Source organism: Opisthocomus hoazin, chromosome 9, assembly GCF_030867145.1.
Source record: "Opisthocomus hoazin isolate bOpiHoa1 chromosome 9, bOpiHoa1.hap1, whole genome shotgun sequence".
NCBI classification, from domain to species: domain Eukaryota; kingdom Metazoa; phylum Chordata; class Aves; order Opisthocomiformes; family Opisthocomidae; genus Opisthocomus; species Opisthocomus hoazin.
The window spans coordinates 31190899-31210250 of NC_134422.1; the positions used below are offsets into that span (position 1 = coordinate 31190899).

Here is a 19352-nt window from a genome sequence, read left to right on the forward strand (position 1 = left end):
CAGCCAAACCCCAGAAGCTGCTACTTGTAAAACCACTGTCACTTTCTTAGCTGATCATGAGGTGTGGGATATAACGCTTGATTTTTCCCTTAATGCCTGGAGCTACTTTTAGATTGTACCCTGGATTGTACTTTCAGATTGCACAGGTACGTTTGGATTGTGCAGTTACATTGTCACAGGCTTTGGCACCCGTGGTGCCTGTGCTTGTGACTCACCGCAACACCACGAGGCATTGGAGGATCCACCTCTGCAGTGAAGCCTTGTGCAAACCCCGGCAAACGGTGCAGCTCTCACCACCTGTGGTTGGAGGTCGGCAGGAGGCTCCAGGAAATGCCAGTCAGAAAAGGCTGGAGGCACCAGCAATGTAAAAATAAATCTAAACCTAGTGCATCAGAAGTTATTTAATAAAAAGGAATAGTTGTGGTCCTGCTTTGTGCTTTAAGTACAGTGTTCGACAGAAGTGATTTCCTATAGCCGTTCCTCTGCCCCTTTCACTGGTAAAATGATGCACATCAGTTGGACTTCAGCAATAAAAGGTAAACAATCTGATAAAACAGATGGCCTGAACAAGGCGTCAACCCTCACTACAAAACAAGTCATCGTGAGCATCTGCCTATCAACACGGTCTTGGTGAGGCCCTTTATGAGGGCCTTTACAAGTAAACAGAAAGATCACCACTGATTGTCATGAGAGTTGGATCCATCTGAAATGCATCATCCAGTAACTCTGAATTTTCTCCAGACTTTTCAAGAAACTTGAAACTTTTACAGGGCTTTGGAGAACAAAGACTTTCAGTTGCAGCTCCGCTAAATTTGCCATCCAGCCCCAGAAACGTAAACAAAGCAAACATCACGAGGCTTCCAGGCTGCCCTGGTCAGGATGGTACATCGCTTTCCACTTTTTGCACAAGATAAAATATTTTCTGGTTTGCAGGGTGTGGTCAGGCAAAAAGAATTGTTCATTATCTTCAGTTAATTTTGGTGCTATTTGTATCTGTGCTTTTTTTAATAGTTTCAGGTGCATTAGTTATCAGGAATATCTGCTTCAAGGCATAAGCAATGAAAGTCCTCGATCTATCTTCTGCTGTGGGGTTTTAAAATCTCTTCTCCTGAAATAGGTGCAAGGCCCTTTCCCACAGATGCTCTGGAGCAGAACTATAAAATAGTAAACACTAAAGCCACAAACTTGGGCGGGGGGGGGGGGGGGGGAGTTAAGGGGCCTTTCAAATCAAGGGAATAAGCCAAAGGGGGGAAAAATAGACTCACTCATCTCTCCTACCCATGTAATTAATAGTGCTCCCCTCTAGAAATGGCAAGCACAGCTCAAACCTCTTCAAGTGCCTTTTTAAAGCCAAACTCCTGCCGCTGCCGCTCTCCTGCCAGCTCTGCCCGTGCCCCTGCCAGAGGGAAAAAGCTGCCAGCACCAGCAGGCATAGGTGCGTGTGGAGCAGCCACGATCCCCAACCGCAGCCTTGCTCCAACCAAGCATTGGAGCAGACGAGACACTGTAGTGAAAGGAGTGGGACTGCTTGTGCTGCAAGATAAGATTGTCTGCCAGGGCTTTGCTGGAGGAAGCCTTGCAGATGCAGGAAAGAAAACTAGCTGTAAAGATGGTAAAAGGAGAAGGAAAAAAAATGCCCCAAGGGAAGGAGCGCTGGCGCAGGAGACCAAGAGCTCCTCCTCAGCGAAGGGCACAGCAAAACAGAGACAAATGTCAACAGCACAAGTCAAACAGCATCACATCCTGCCTTAGGAAGCCCCCTTTCCCCACTCACTTTCACTGTTCAACACCTCCCTGGGCAGCTGGCACTGGGATGGGGCACCAGAGACCTTGGCACAAGGTGGGACAGCCTACCTGCGCCCAAACTGCTCTAGCCCACCTTGCCTGCAAACTGTCCGCAGCAAGCAGCCACGACACTGGCTGCGAGGCCACCTGTACCAGGGGCTGCTTTGCTTGCGGCAACAAAACCTACCTAGGAGACAAACCATGAGGGCTGGCGGTTCTCAGGCAGGTACGCGTTGCTGACCCGGTGGGTATTTCACAGTGGCAGCAGGAGGAAAAGCATCTGGTGGCATAATTTGGAGGAGGAGGATTAAATACTGCTCCTGCAGGAGACGCAGCAGGTAAAGAATGGCATGGCCAGCCCAGCAGCCACGCGAGCCCTGCTGCTCACAAACTGAGGGCAACACAGACATGTCTGTACTTGTGACCCATTAGCTTGCTTTGGTTGTTTGGTTCTTTTCCCAGATTTAGCCTCCTATTGCATCTGGTCAGGCCCTGCATTCAGTCTGTCCCATGCATGTAGAGAGAGAACAAGGACCTTCACAGAGGGTCCATGGAGGCCCATCACTTCCTTCTCGATGGAGGTTTTACTGCTTGGACACCTTACTTCAAGCAAGGCAAAGGATTCAGTGGGAAATTCTGGTTTCAGTTTAACATAAGTTAGTCCTGTGCAGCCCAGCCTCATGCATCTCCCTGTCCTTGGCATATTTTATGCATTGTAGTTTCCTGGTTTGCATATCTCCATCGGCTTCTGGTCCCGGGATGGAGTCTCGGGCTAGACAGTGAGGATGGTGTGAGTTGCAGAGCCCAAGTGTAGCTGGATTTTCCACATGGAGGTGGGAAACAACAACGCACGATGTGTCGCTCTGGTTCTCCGTGGTCTGGAGGCTAAAACAAGCACATGCATCCTCACAGAAGCCCTGCTGAGAGCACAGGGAGGAGTTGTGGGGTGGAGACTGGTGCAGTCCCATTTGTATTCAACCGGCTGGTGAGAAACTCAAATGAGCCAGATGACACCTGAGACAAGATCATCCACACAGCTTCCTACGGCACTTTGTTTGCTTGATTCATCCCACAAGTAAAACCAGCACCTTGTCCTCACATGGGTGAGCCACGGTCCCTAGCACACACCTGACCTCAAGCACGGGAGCAGCAGGGCCTGGCTGGAGGGTCCTCTCCTGAACCAGAGCCACATGCCAGGGGCTGCCCAGCCCCACAGACACAAGGAAGGCAGAGTACTTATGGTGAAAGCCATGGCTGATGCTTTGCGCCCTGAGGCCTTTTTTCCAGAACAAGAAAGAGACACTTCTGCTAATACCTCAGTTTGTTTAATCCATCATACAGAAACAAAATCCTGAGAGGTTCAAAGCTCCGGTGTTTACTCTATCAGGCTTATTTCTGGGCTAAATAAACCATCAAAATCTAAGTCTCCGCTGAAAACATCAAAACATGCTAGTTGAAGCTGATGAATACTTAGCATTTGACAAATACAAAGCATGAATCTATAATTATTTTTAAGATGAGTCACCTGGAGAAACCAGAGCAGTAGCCAACATAAAATAAACCCACCCTTGAGTAAGTCAGTAACAAAGGTGCCTAGAGACACGCACATCAGCAACAAGACAACATCAGCCTGGTGAAGGCAGGAGAGGGGCAGGCAGCACTAACTCAGCTCTGTGGAGCATGTCTGAGACCCCCATGGTCACCTCTCACCAAGGACCCCATGCCCATCTCACCAGAAGCCCATCCCTGGATACCAGGGGGGGTCCAACATCCATATTCCCTCCATGACTCATAGCACTGGAACAAGCCAGACTTTTGCAGACAACAAAAAAAGATAAAAATCATATTGCTTGGGGGAGTGCCAAGCTATTATTTCACCCAATTAGTGTCTTGAACCGCTGAAAGTTAAAAGGATTTCCTCTGGAAAGAGAACATTCCCCAGCCAGAAAGTCTCCAGAAAGGTACAGGAGCAATAACTCCTGGCGTTCAATGTTAGGAAACAAGCGTCTAGACAAAGGCTTCTTTTTTTGGTTTGTTGTTGATGACGTTTTTAAAAGATGCTACAGTACAGATCACGGAACTTGGATTTCTACTTTTTTTACGTTCTTTCTAGGACATGCTGGGGATGATTTACGCATCTTTGGTTATTTTATTTAACTACCACAACCTAAAGGTACTATACCCCCGGGGTTAAAATGGATGGATATCACTATTTGGATGGATACCAGTATTTGCACGGATGCACTGTCGTGCAGCAACAGGAGAGCTGGCTGCACTGATCCCCACAGCTGAAACTGCCTCCTGGGGAGGCCTGATGTCAGTCCTGCTTCAGAAACCGCAGCTGGATTTGAGGAGCACAAGGGGCTCCTGCACAGGGGTCGTACAGGAAAGCACCCGACACCCTGGTGCAAGTCTCCAAAGCAGCCCCCTCGTGCTGCACGTGGCATGGCTGCGTCTGACCACGGGAGCATAGGAGACCTGTTGGTGTTCCTCACCCTGCTTGGCACCTCCTTCCCCATGCCTGCCTGCTATCAGCCGAGCAAAACCATGGAGAACAGTACTAAGGGGCAAATACTGTTTTTACATTGTCCTGCCGTTCCCAGGAGGGTGTGGGCAGGCTGGCCGCGGGGAGGAAGGACGCTCCCTTGCCACAGCGCTGCCCATTATTGCTTCAGCATGTCACAATACACTGATTGAGTAATTGGCAATTATATTGCATTTATCTTTATCTCCACCATTACGGTGTTACGCTCATAGCTGTATAAATAACAGCCCATCTCCCATCCACAGTAGCTTCCATCTTGCACGACCTTGCCGATCCTGTTAACAGGGAGCAGCGATAAAGCCCAAGCTCAGGTTTTGGTGCTGTCCCCCACTGCCCCACCAGTTTTAAAAAGACCAATTTTAAACATGCTTCTACACTGCTACAGAAGCAAACCTCTGTTTTGCCACTGTGCAAAAGGAAGTGTTTTGTGTTTTGGCACAGCTGGTTTTAACTCCTTCGAGAAGAAAGAGTTTAATGTGGCTGCCCTGAGACAGGCTGCAGCTTTATCAAAAGAGATTTCATCATGGACTTAGACAACCTAGCGTGCAGCATTGTACTGTCAAACAGGTTTCCTTCCTTTTTTTCACACCACTTTCACATCACATCCTATTTAGAGCTCTTACAGTGCTTCATAAATAATGCAATGAGAGCCCTGTACACTTACGGGTTTTTGGAGGCAGTATCTCAGTTTTTAAGTGGTGGAATGTGAAGATCAGAGATTAAAGGTGGCAAACTCAACGGGCTGTGATCCAAACAACAGGAGTTTTTTACCTCATTTTCCTTGGATCTGGAGCTCTTCTTGGCTTCCCTGTCACCAGCCCAGCTCTCCCACTTCTCCATCCCGGCACCTCAGTCCTACCCTGTCCTTTCTTTCCACGGTAGCTTACAAATTTCTCACCAGCGCATCACCATCAGTCCCTCACTGTATTTTGCTTAAGGTCTGTGGAGACGAAATTACTGTTTCCATTAGCCAGTAACTGAGATGAGAAATTGAACATCAGAAAATCTGTCCTGGATTAATACAGAATTAAAACAGAATCACTGAACTTAGAGATGCTCACTGCTACAAGAGGAATAACATTTTGCTTAAGAAATAAGGCAGAATGCAAAGGATGTGAAAACAACATGAAAGCTTAGAGCTAGGGCTCACCTGTGGAGGATGGGTCCTCGCTGCAGAAGCTCCTGCATTTCTAACAGGGGCTAATTAAGCATAAGTGAGTGTAAGCATGGACAGAGCATTTGGCAGCACTCTGCACTAGCTCGAGGAGGCAGCCTTCGACTCAGGGCATCACCAGCTCCACGGAGGCAAGGCTGGCTGATGCAGAGGGCTGCACATCACACCCTGCGGCTGGACAGGCACGGGGTCCGAGCCTGGTGATTAAGAAAGCAAGACTGCTATTCGAAATTTTAAGCTACTCCAAAAGACAACAGGCCACTGTGCTTCTTCCTGGGGAAGACAGGAAGCTACTACTGAGCTGCCTGTCATTTATATTTTTTTTCTCCCTGAAAAAGCGACGCCTCACTGCAGGAGCACAGAGGCAGCAGGATGTAGCACAGACAGCAGGAAGCTGACTTGCGGGATCTTCCATGTGCAGAAACAGCTCTAGAGGGACAGGCAAGCTGGAGGTTTTACCTGAAAAGCGGCAGTGATTCTGTCCCTCCACAGCAGTGATACTTCATAACCCCTGAGCAGTACCTCCCATGTCCTCACCTTGGTCTCAGCAGGCACCTCTCACTGAAGGGGCACACAAAATCCTGGCATGGCTCAGCTCTGGGGAGCTCGTCGTCTCTGGAGCAGAAGGGCCAGTGCCCAGAGTGGTGCAGGGCGCCTGCCTACCCCATGCCCCATGGTGGGGAAAAACAGGATCCCTCCCTGTGGCTTCTGATGCCCAACAAGAGCTGCTGCACAATACACACAGACACAGGGAAGGTACAGACAGGGCATGTGTCTGCGGGTGGGAGGAACAATTTGTGGGTGGCTGGAGTAAGCACGATGCCCATGGGCAGCGGGAGACGCCTGGAAGGAAGCGTGCATCCATGCCCAGTAGGCACTGGGGTGAGGGACTGCTGCGTGTAGGGGCAGGGCTGCAGCCACATTCCCCCAACAGTCCCATGCAAGCAAATCCTCATGCACATGGAACACTAACAGGCAAATTCCCCAGCAGCAAAGAAAAAAAAAACAACACACCCCCAAACATCTGTTTTCCAAAAGACTACAGTCTTTGTCTCAAGAAAACATTCATTTTCCTGACAACTGCTTTCAAAGCGCAAAGCAGCTACGAGAAAAGCCAGATGATGTCTCTCTGGTGAGAAGGTGCCCCAGCAGGAACAGACAGCAAGCAGCTCCTGCGCTTGCTGACGCCCTCCCTGCAGAGCTGAAGAGTGGGGAAGGGGGCATGGCACACAACTCTCAGATTCCAAAGAAGGAAAAAAGAGCAAGAAAACTCCACCATAAAAAAGACTTTAACCTTGCCAGGCGGTCTGCCACTTGGATTCCGCAGCTGAAAGCCCAAAGCCAGCACAGCTTTCCTTCAGGGTCAGTGTGAATAAGAGCAGAGAGAAGCATGTAGGAGACCCCCAGGACCTCAGCCCAGAAGCCCCTCCCTCTCAGAGGGAAGGCAAAGGGTTGTCACAAGAAATGCCACACTGTCACTAGATGAGCACCTGGCAGCTCCCAGAAGGCTGGGCTGGTGGTTCTGTCCTCTGCTGTGTGTAACCCCTTCCCTGGGAGGGACAGCCTTCCCTGGTAGGGTCTGCAACTGCACAGTCAAGTGGACTTTTGGCTACCAACCAAGAATTAACTCGGGCTGTGAAACAAGGCTGCTTCTCCAGCTGTCAATCAACACGGGACTAGATTTTCAAGAGCAGAGTGAGCGCACCTTGTGTTATATCTCAGGACAGCAACTTGCAACGTGGTGACCCTGGCTTACAATGACTGCAGTCTATCACCACCATTTATTTTCACTGATGTATTTAGCCCTCAAGTTGAATACACTTACCAGTGTTTCAGCAGCAGCCCTTTGGGATATGCAGCTCACTGCTTTGAAGATGAGGAGTTTAACAGTTCAAACCAGAACGCAGAGTACTTATTTCCTTACCTGCTTAAGAGAGGCGGTGTCAGGTAAGTGCATGGTCGATCCAGGACTGAAAAGCTTAAAACTTGCTTTTTGCCACCCAGTATTTCTGGGTCACACATATTGAGCTCTCAGTGCTTCTTTCCTTCAAAGTAGTTTAATGCAGCAAAAACAAAAAACCTACAGCATTTCAGAAATTTTGAAAGAGAATGAAGTATAAGCTCTAGTTAATTTGATACTGAAATCAACACTCCCAACACTGAGCAGGAGGTGAGGCAAAGACATGCTGCTTCATGACTAAGCTCCAACAGACTGCCTTGTAAGATGGAAGCTGGCCTGCATTGAGTTATCAGCTTGCAATCACAAACCACTAAAAATGTGCTATGTAAGAAAAGACGTGAATCTCATTCCCTTGTTATCAAAGGAATAAGTAAAAAGGAGGAAAAAGTCGCTGTGCAAAAATAACTTCTTTCCATTTTGATCCCACTGATTAGACTCACTAAGCAACTGATGTTCATACAAATTTTCTGATTAGGGCAAATTATATAGGACAGTTTCTGAGCATTATATACATAATTTATCTGATACTTCTGAGTAAGCAACTACATTAATAGTTCAGAGGAAATTGAACTCGCACATCTGTAAGGATTTTGTTTGAAAATGCATTTGCAATAAGAAACTAAAGGCACTAATAGCCAAGTCTTCCATCTCATTATGAGTATTTTTAATACCATTGCTGCCCGCTCAAATATTTCAGCTTAAATTCATATTACTTGTCTAACAAAATGCAGATGAACTCGAAAAGTCTCAGTATTCCCAGGCAATCCAGAGCTCTGCACAGTAAAACATCAGTGACTGCAGACAGTGCAACAGAAGGATCCATACATAAAACCTAGGACAAGAGGTGGCTGCAATACTGCAGCATGGTCCCAGCCTCTCAGTTATAGCAGTTAAAGTCACTGCAACCTTCCTGAGGAAAAAAAAAAAACCAAAACGCAGTTTATATTCTTGAATAGAACTGCAGTAACGAATGCATTACTAATTTTGTTAGGGATTTGGTACATCCACTTATACTAACAGGTAAGTAAGCCACAGGCAGTTAAATCCCATGAGCTGGTCAATAAGCTGTATTCCACAGAAAAACACCAGCTACACTGGCTGCAGCAGTACCAACTGTTACCCAGCTAAAGACACTGCTATTTTGTTTAGGTAATAGTCTACCACCACACCTAGAAAAAAAAACTTTTTCATATCAATTAATAAACTGAGCAATAAGGATAGTCCAATAAAAACTGTCTCCTTTGCCACATAAAGCTTCAAGAGCTTTAGTGTCTTGATCATATGATACTACCTCACTGCATCTGTATCCCCTACAGAGAATGGCAGAATTGGCAAATAGCCCATTTCTGCTACTAATAAAAAACACCTGTCCCTTCAGCTTCATTATCAGATAGCTGAAGAAATAATTTTGCCCTGGTCTTTTTTTTAAACAAAGTGAAGAAAGTTGCCACAATCACCACCGAAGCAATTTGGAAGCTAACTCATGTTAGTTCAGAACATGCATCTGACTCCTGTCAGTCAGTGCAGCAAAACCAAGATGTCTGAAAGATGATTAAAAAATGTTTTCTCAGGAGAACTACAGCGCAGGCTCAATAATGCACCTCAGCTGTTCAATGCATCTTTGATATTATGCAGAGATATTTGTATAAGTTTTATGGAGAACTTAAGAATATTACCACCTTTGAATTCTTTTGAGAATAAACTGCAACAGAACACATTTAGAAAACTTTTTTGCTGACCATTGACTTAAAAGAACCTTAGAAATAGTCCTGATAACGGTTAGAAAACCAGCAAACAAAAGACAGTGGCATAAAATCTCCACAAAAATGGTTTTATTCCTTATCAGTGGAGACTGCATATGAAAAGAAGATCTATTGTGAGCTTTTCAACAAAAAAAACCTGCAAAAAACACCCAGCAATCCTCCTAAGTAGCATAGGCACTGGGGTATCCTGTTCAAGGGCAGCAGACAGCTATCAAATTCTCCTTGCCCTCTTGCAACACAGGGAAGTTACAGTTATCAGCAAGAGGCTAAAGAAATTATGTCACGAAATGCTACTCCGAAGCAGCTGTCCAAGCGCCAACATATCCCCTGCTCCTCGTCAGTCTTCATCCTCATCTTTCATTTTCTTCTTTTTCTTCTTCTTTTTCTCTGTATTCTGCAAACAAACAAGTGTTGCTATGAACAAACCATGATGGAGAAGCAAAGCAACACATGTAACTAGCCAACCAAGCTGACACTCAAAGCATCACAGCCGCTTGCCATACTTGGCAAAGCGCAACCCAAGAGATGTCCCCCTCCTCTACCACTAATAATCCACTCTACTGTTGCTAGAAGACATCATCTTCTTGCGCATTACAGTGATGGATTTCGTGAAATAAAATTACTAAAGTAAAACTGTTCTTGCATACCATGGGTTATACAGATAAAAATTTTTGGTTTTTTTTCCCCTCACTCCACATGTTTTGGAGAGAATCCATTCCCATAAAGGATCAGGTAGCTGTGCAATTCTGCCTCACCTCAACTGTTGGGTTGGTGGGGGGTTCCTCACTCAGTACTTCCTCTTCTTCAGCTTGCTTTTCCTTATCCTTTTTCTTTTTCTTCTTTTTGACAGGTTCATCATCTTCTACAGTTGTGTCTTCTGTACCACAGAAGGAAGAAAAACGAAAGGCAGGTTGTCAATTATTAAAAGCATAAAAGGCAAAAGGAAATGCTTTCTATGAGATGTGAGAGGATGCAATGATGATAGTAAGAATACAAAATACTGAATACCACACTGACCCTTCTTCACACCTCTCTACACCTATTTTCTCTCCAGTTTGCCGTTACCTGCATGACTACTCTCTTCTATAAACAAAATAAACAACTACCTAAGACACAAGTGACAATGTTCAGACAGCACTATTCACAACTCCTGGTGCAAACACAACTCCTATACACTGCTACCAAAGTTTAAAAGAAGCTCACACATTTTCATCTGTCTGCCAAATTATCTTCAAGTACTCTTTCTGAAAACAGACTGTCCACAGTTTGGCAAGTATTTTCACCAGCGTCACAAAAACAGTGGAAGGATTCTAAAATCCACACTACAAATGTGGGCAGCCAGGAGTAGCTTGTTCACTACTGATTTCCCTATCTTGATATTGGACATTTGCTAAGAAACAGACCAGTTTTCTTAATTGTTTAGACTGGCAAACACAAAGATCTCTTTATGCTGAGCTAACATAAAGCATTTAATGCAAAAGCAGAAATTCTTTCCTGTCCTGGAAGACAGGAACTGAATTATTTATATAAGCTGAGAGCAATGTTAACCCAAGGAAAGATTTACTAATGCCCTCTTACACTTATTTTTCAGAACTACTTGTCAACAGCTGGCCTATCTAATCACAGTGGTAAAGGCACTATGATTTACCACTCATTTGTTAGAATACATACCACAGTCTTAGGAAACTCTAGGTAAAGAAACCAAGCAGAAATCATTACCAAGGTGACAGCCTATGCAGTAGCCAGGCTGTTAATGGAGTATGCCCAAGTTAAATTTATTTGCACGTCTGTGTCAGTGCTGGGTACCAAGTTTCTTAGTATGTAGTACTTTTAAGTAGGTTCATGACGTAGCAACCATTGTCCTTCAGGAGTTACAAAACAGAGATGCTGAAAGCAGTGAGGTTTGTGGCGTGTACAGTTTCTACTGGAGTTGTGACTCAAGAAGTAATTTTCTGAGCCTACTCCCCAGAAAAAGAATCAATTTCATTTTGAAGCACACTCGCCACTTACAAAAAGAACAGAAACAAAACCAGCGCAGTTACAAAAACCCCAAAACACACAACCTCCTAACATCTTGATTGTCACAAGTTTAGTTCCTCAAGGCAACAGAAGGATTATATGAGTCAAAAATACACTTCAATCTTGCCTCTAACATAAGCTTCAGACAAAAAAATTGGCTTCAGGGTAAAAAATTTCTAGACGTCTACAGGAAAATACAGTCAACTAACACATGCAGTTTTCTGACATTAAAAAATGCCAGAAGCAAAACAGCAAAGGATTCCAGATAAAGGAACTGGTAAATATAATTTTAAGTAGATCCTGCCATACACATCATCCACACTGAACACTATGCAAGTATATGGCATTCAAAACACGTGTAAAAATTAAGTATCCTCACCTCCCTATGTATGACACAGGAAAATAGAAAGTAGCTGAAAAATAAGCATAAACTACATTAAAGCCATACAGTACAACAGAAGCATACACATCACGTTTTGCTATGCAACACATTTGCACTGAGCTGGATTGGTAAGCTATGCGTTTTCAAGCAAAATGTTGAGTGGTAACTTGGAAAAGTAACTTGTTATTACCCTGCAAGTCATTGATTCTGACACACCAGACCGTGGAACCTGTCACAATTTTACAACTGCAGATGATGCGCTCTGCACTCATAAGCACTGTCACTTCTCACAGCTAACAGCAGATGCCTTCCTGAAGATTCCAGTTGCTGCTTTCTAGCAAAGCTCATCACAAGACTTCATGTTTTTGTACCTATGCAAAGCGAGGATAAAGGCTCCAGGGGTGCTGGTCTTTTTCTTCTGGGTGCAACACTTCTAAGTCACTCAAGCCCAGTGGGATTTCTTTGTGATCCAGAACAGCTGGCAGGAAAGCCAACAGCTCTTACCATCAGGCATCGAGGCACAGAAAGCATCACCCAGAAGAGCAGTTTGATTGATGGCCCTGTGCGGTGCTGGAGATCACCAGCAGTAGTTCCACTCACCCATCTCCTGACAGTTTTCTCTAAACTTTCACACACCACCCTGATGTACTCTCCCTCCTCCACATGATGCTCCGTATGTGCAGAATCAAGTCACATTGCTTATCAATAAAGACACTATGTCATGATGTTGCTGTCATTTAAGGCTTTGTGTCTTGCAGGGTTCACTCCATTAATTTAAGATGATATTTCTCTTTTCAAGCGAGACCCTTGCAAGCAACTAGCTGCTACTATATCCTTCTACTTAAATGAAAGCCGAGCACTTCACTGGGGGCACTGTTGGTTGCATTCTGTCTGGCCACATTCAACTTCAAAGACTGTAGTCACAAAAACATCTGTCCTATTTCCCTTTCATCACCATTACAACAGGTTTTAACAGACAACTCCTTCAATGGATTGCAACTTGTTTCAGGCACTATCCTTCCACTTGGTTTCTTTTTAGGTATAGAAGGTGAAAGTGGTTTGAAGTCACACCTTGCCCCCAATCCTCCTGCCAGTCCCTATCCAAAGTACTGCCATACTTGCACCCCAAACAGCAAGAGAGAGTGTCACACATCTCATCTTGCAGTACCATTTACATTTCAGGCTAGCACAATTCAAAATACTATCTCCCTTTACAAAAATGTTAAAGCAATAGTTTGACACATCATTTTTCAGTAACAGCTTCCCAGCTTATTCCTGTTCCTCACCCTCTTACAATGCAAACTGGATCAAAACTGTTCTGGATGAAGAATTCCTTTTTTTCCTGGACTGCTTTTCCACCACCTGCATTTATCACACAGCTGCACAAGCAGCATGGGGAAGGAGAGGGCAGAGATTTCTTTCACAACACTATGTCTGGATGTGTAATCTCTGACCAGGGAAAAGCTTAACAGAGCACTGCATCAAAAAAGAGAGTCAAGAACAGCACAAATTACAGACTCATGCATATTCAAGTGAACATGCAACGTAAATCTTAATGCTGGGACCTCCTCTGCACTCTTCTGTGTATTACAGGACCTAATGAACCACTCAGACTTCTTGGACTTACCACTACACCCCCTCTAGTACGCTGGGCAGTCATACCAACTATACTGGAAAAGAGCAAGTCATGGTCCATCTAGCCTGTGTCAGGGAAATCCATGTACTTTGCTGGGTGGTCAAACACAAGAATTTGCAAACATAGGGACATTGATCTTTTAAAGTGTACAATAGGACAGGCTGAAAGGATTAGGTCTGCATACAGGTGATACGAGATAAATAAGCTCTCTTAAAACACTTCTTCTGTAGTCTGAAGTAACTGGCACAGTTAGTTCTAATGCCCAAGCATTCAAATAAAAAAACCTAGCTGATATCAAGAACTGGGCAAAAAAACAGGAGCTATGACCCACACATTTGAAGAATGCCCTATCTCATCAGGAAGAAAAACAATGCATCTGAATCCTGTAATTCAGATTTTGGAAACCTAAAAAACAAACCAACACAAAAAAACAACCCCAGCCAGCACAGATTTCAGTAGTCCACAAGTATTCTAGACATCATCTACGACTCAAATAATTTTTGGTAGCTCAAGGATACCTACTAAGCTGCACCCAACCCCTAAACCAGGAGGTATCAATGCTCAGTAAAGCAAAGGAAGCAAAACACAAGCAGGTTTTGTGTACAACAACATGAACCATTGAATAATGTATTTATTAACAGAAACATCCTCCTCATACTGTAACAGACCAGGCTGAAAATGAATGTAATATTTCACCTGAGAGCAGCTCACACATCTGAGATGCCAACACTTGCTTTGGTAATGCAAGGGCAGCCCACAAATTCTGAGACTATAGCAAGGGAAGTTAGTTCAAAAGATTATCAAAAGCAGTAGCTGTGAGAACACCCACATTCTTGAAAAAGCAAATGGGCAAAGTTCAAGCCTCCGAAGTACTCATATGTCCTTGTCTCATTATGTTAAGCACAAGAAAACAAGCTAGGGCACAGATCTCAGCTTTTAAGCACAAAGGATTCTCCCTCCAGTGAAACTTTAATTCTCAGCAAAGTTTAGTTTCCTACAAGTTGCTCCATCTATGTGCACAGACACCATGAACCAACCGGCATGTAGAAAGATCACACCTCAGCATCAGCTGTGCACAAATATGTACAGAACCAGCCCAACTACACTCTGATACTCTAGAATACAGCAGCACAGAGAAGGGCAGAAAGTGAAGGCTCTGACAGCCCTCACCTGCTGCAGGTACAGGTAGTTGACACAACCTGGAAGTAGCTCATGACCAGCTCTGGCTCGGGGTCTCACAGAAATTACTTAAAGGCATCTTCCTTTTCTTCCCCCCTCCCCCCCTCTCCCAAGTTACACAGAGTACTCCACTATCATAGCAAGTGTTAGGCAAGCCATTTAGAGGTACTAAAGTGCACACTGTAGAGAAGAAAAGAGAGAAAGTTTCTTAAAATAAACCATAATATAAAATCAGATTATTTTGAAGTCACAGTCCAAAAATCTTTCTTCACACAGTAACTTACCACAGCAGGAAAGAACAACTGTGGCCGTGGTTCAGTTTTAGCTATTCAGAGAATAACAGTTGTTCATATATTCCGTAAATTCAGACTGAAATTTCCAAGTGTCAATTCACCTCAAATTCTGACATTCACTGTTTTTACGCCAGAAAATATTTCTATACAGAATAAAACAGTATTCTTTGAAGAAAATTGGGCAAGTTCTGGTTTTACAGAGAAGAGCTTTTTTGTCTTCAGGATACTGAGGCCCACTAAATAGGAACCTGTTGAGCAAGCAATTCTGCAAGAAGAATATGGGCAGAGTTTTGTTCTTAGGTGTTCTTATATGCTTACAACTGTTTAAAAGCAGGTATTTAAAGTAAACTGACTGCAGTCTGGTGTCAGTGCATAAAGCTTTTTTTTTTTTTTTTTAATACAATGTCATACCCAAGGAGAATAACCAGGTATTGTGGCTGGCTGTAAATGCTAAGCCCCACTGCATGATGCACACAGCGACATGCCAGCAGCTCAGACGTAGCAACTCACCTTTCATCTCTGCTTTGAACTTCTTTGCTTTCACAGCAACCTCTGTGTCTTGTTCTTCCACCTCCTGAATTTTGCGTTTCTTTGAAACAGCAGGAAGTGTAGAGTCACCAGATGGGTCAAATATCTTTACCTCGCTGTAAGGAAGAAACAAGTCAGTTTAAGTAACAAAAAGAAGAGCTAGCTCCCAAGTAAGATCCTGCAGTTGAACACAATTTCCAATACAACCTCCCGAGAATACTCGCAAATCAATCTTGCACAGCTAACAAAGCATCTACAGGTAGCCAGGCCCTTTCTCAAAAACATGAACAGTTAATCAGTAATGATGACTACAGGAGATACCACGTGAAGTACAACTGTCTGATCTGAACAGAAGATACCAGTTAAGTAAGAGTTTGGTTCTGGTTTATATCTGTTCAAGGCGCTACACAGCACTCCAATTACCCATTAGATTGATCTCTCTGCCTCTGAAAGCCTTTCTATCGCAGTGCATAGTCAGTCACAAGCACATAGCTCCCTACAATTTGGTAAGTCCGTATAAACATACCCTATACAGGATTAGAAGTAGCTTTACTTCTGCTTTTTCTGCACTGCCTCTCCACCATTACATTCACAGGGCACAACGCACCAGGCAGGGTAATGCTATGGCTTATCTCTGTATCACTTGTATCACCAACTTCATGGGACATGCAAATATGTAATCTGTGTCTGAAACTGACTCTTTTTGAACATTACATGCTCCTTTGTTCAGTTCCAAACGTCTCTACAGACTGCAGAGAACCAGCCACCCTGAAATCCAGTGCTCTTTACTTGGATCTTTTTAGGGGCAGTTGAATCATCTAACAGCAATTAAGCATTTTTTTTTCTTATTCAGAACAAAATTCCTACTGAAGGAGAAAGGAGTTTTAAAACAGTAAGCTTAAACTGTCCCCCCTTGCAGCCACATACTGAGCATCCAAAACTTCTCTAAAACAGGAACCTGAAGTAGCTACCTTGCACAGGTTACAAAAGCAACTGAAACTAGTGACTAGACTGGGAAGCACATGGTAATGATAGCAGACAGTACCATCAGTTCATCCTCTAAATATCAGAAATTGTTCTTGCAGGTATGAACACTGCATATTGCTTTACAGAAATTGATTACACAGCCTTTTGCAAACAGTGGACTCTGCTTCAGTTCAACCCAGGCAAGAGCTCACTGGCTTCCTTGTTGTTGTCAAAATATTACTAACAAATAAAAAAAATCAGCAAATAAACATGTCAAAGATAGGTAATATGCTCTTTCACATCTTTTTTAGAAAATATACTGAAATGCTTCACTTGAACCTCATGTCTAAAAACTACCTCACAATCAACTTCTGAAACATTACTTTGATGTAGCTGATTCATACAGGACATATAGTCCCATACAAGACTAAGAGATTCTTGCTAATCTCCTTAAAACACTAGTTTAGCCCTCCAAACAATCTCCAGAAAGCAGCAATACTGCCATTTTTGTACTACAAGGACAGTTGGACAGAGACTGAGTCAGTTTCCCTTTTAGGGAAACAGACTAAGCCAAACAGCCAGGAATTATCTTCATTCTTTCCCCCAAGTCTAGACACACTTGCAGAGCATTTCTAACAGCAGAGGCATGTCCTGACAGGAATTCACCACTCCTCATTTCAAGAGGTCAAAATCATGCACACGTGTTGTCTCCTCAACACCCTCCTCCCTAAGCTACTCACTCTTTACAGGCCCTAATGCTTCATTTACTGACACTGTCTTTCAAAAGCTGCTCCAGAAATCACAGCCATCACTACAATAGCACATGGAAACAAAGTTACAGCTAGGTTTGAGAAAGATGTTTGGGGACTGCAGACGGGAGCAACAGTGCTAATTTTTTCTAGCATCTAGCCCTGGTTTTGCTGAGCACTTGCCCTCTCTACACTGAAGGTTCAGCAAAATAAGCAGGCCAAACTAAGCAAGAAGCCTGCAACCAAATTAAGTGAAACACCCAGATGTCACAGCTCAGAGTAATAATAATCTGTTCCAATACTTAGGTGTTCAGCTGTCCCAGCTGCAAACTGCTCCAGAGTACAGACCCTATCTACTGCTTGACATACATATTACTTATTACGTGCAGGACTTAAACAAGGAGTTTGCTCAAAACAAGCGGTTCTTTCCTCTCTTCTAAGAATAAGAATAAGTAGGTCTCTAGGACAGCTTCCATGTCAAAGAAATTAATTCAAACCCTGATTTTTTCAAATTTATTCAGACTTGCATTAAATAAAGCTGATACATATTAACTACCCAAACTATTCAGTTTTTTGGGCTGATGCTGATAGCATGTGAATATACTTTTTTCTGATGATGTCAGTAATTTACTACTAGAAAGTCAGGACTGTTTCTCCAGTTCTCTGGCTTTACCACAGCTATGAAATGTGGGGAAAATCGAAATTCCCATTAGTGACTTGACATCAGTGTTTAAGTGCACAGAAAATGTTTTCTGGATGTTAAGTCAACTCAGCCCACATCCAAAACATTCTCAGAAATAAAACCATGGAGAGTTATTTATACTCAGCCAAGCTGAAAGCAAAAAACTATTCACCTCTTGTTTTGATACTTGTCTGTCTTGGCCAAGGCTTTTCCAGTGCCACTTATTCTTCTTATCTACAAGAAGAATTTGGAAGTTAAAACCAAATTACTCATAATGAAAACAATACAGAACACAAGTTCTACAGCTCATGAAAGGAATCAAAAACGGAAAGATAGACATACATTATTGGTCAGGCTCTTCTGTACCTATATGAGTCTTACACCTGATAGCAGAATAGTGACAGGGAGGTAACTGGTGTGAGAAAGGCATGAGTCTTTCTAATATTGCTCTTCAAGGGCCCAACTCAATTAAAGGGCACCTAGTACTGGATCAGAAATACCACAGCCACATGACAGACAATATCGTACGTCTAAATTCCCAAGACCAGCTCTAATTTGTGCACTTTCTTTTTTTGCAAGGATAACTGCACATCAGGGCAAGTATCACCCTATGCCTGGCATAAAGCCAACCTTAAAAACACAATACAGGCCCCAAACTGGATTTGAATTAAGTATGTATTTGTCAGGTGACCAGTTTGCGTTTTGGTATTACCACGTCTCCTTGCTTTTGTTTCGATGGGAGGTATCACCTCTCATGAAATGCTCAAGGAGGAACAGGCAAGTTTTTCTGGATCTTTCTTTTTTGTTCTAGCAATGCCAGTACTGCAGCATTAGTATCAGATCTTCCAACTTGGAAGGCTGAATCTAGTCATCATTTACAAGATCACATGCAATAGGCATGCCACCTAAAAGAGGAAGGTGAACCCTACGTTCTCTCAGCATGCTGTGCTGATAGCAACAGATGGAACAGCAGGTGTAGAGAGGCAGGATATGCATTAGGTGATGGGAGGACAATGCAGCAATTTGCAGAATAACATCTCGCTTTAGCTACAGACAAAACTCTTTTTGACTAGGCATCATGAGTTCAGATTTTGGGGAACCATGGTGGAAAATGTGAGGGGGGGGAACCCAAATGTGCTTTCTTCTAAGGTGAAGAGAAAGAAGCTATCAAGTAGTAAGCATATCTTCACAATTAATACAGAGGTGTAGTAGAATGTAAAGGTACGATCTTCATCTTGCTCAGAGGCAAGATTTTTCAGTATAATGTAAGCAAAAACAGGCATGTAAACATGATAAAACAACATACAAACAAATGGATGCAGCCAGCTTACAAACTCTACTGCTCCAGCCAACGTTGGGAGAAACTAGAGTAAGAGTGACACTAGATCACACAACTGAGTGACAGGAAAAGACACAGAAAGCAGTGCATCAGAAAATCATACCATAAACAAGAATGTCAGCTTCATACAGCCCTCTGCTAGACTTACCCCCCTCTCTTCCAAAAGCCTTAGTCTCGTCTCTACTTTTAATCTGTTCTCAGCTCCCATTTCGGCACTGGTATTCTCTCCAAGGGCATCATAACGAACAGTCAAGGCAGTCTTAGCTGCCAGCATTCGAGAAATCTAGAAAAGCCAAAAAGAATATTAAACGCTAAGATTTAACATAAGGCAATGATTCATTCTGATCTGGAA

General features: G+C 43.6%; 1 protein-coding gene across 1 annotated transcript in view; it reads right to left on the minus strand.

Annotated features, from left to right (window-relative positions):
* Positions 1–7552: 7552 nt before the first annotated feature.
* NOP58 (NOP58 ribonucleoprotein) overlaps positions 7553–19352 on the minus strand; it is a 29702-nt gene continuing 17902 nt past the window's right edge. The window contains exons 11-15 of the mRNA XM_075430499.1: positions 19149–19283; positions 17834–17895; positions 15247–15380; positions 9983–10104; positions 7553–9621 (exon numbers count right to left, since the gene is read on the minus strand). Of these exons, the coding sequence (XP_075286614.1) occupies positions 9565–9621; positions 9983–10104; positions 15247–15380; positions 17834–17895; positions 19149–19283 (510 nt within the window). The 3' untranslated portion in view covers positions 7553–9564. The remainder of the gene's footprint in view (positions 9622–9982; positions 10105–15246; positions 15381–17833; positions 17896–19148; positions 19284–19352) is intronic.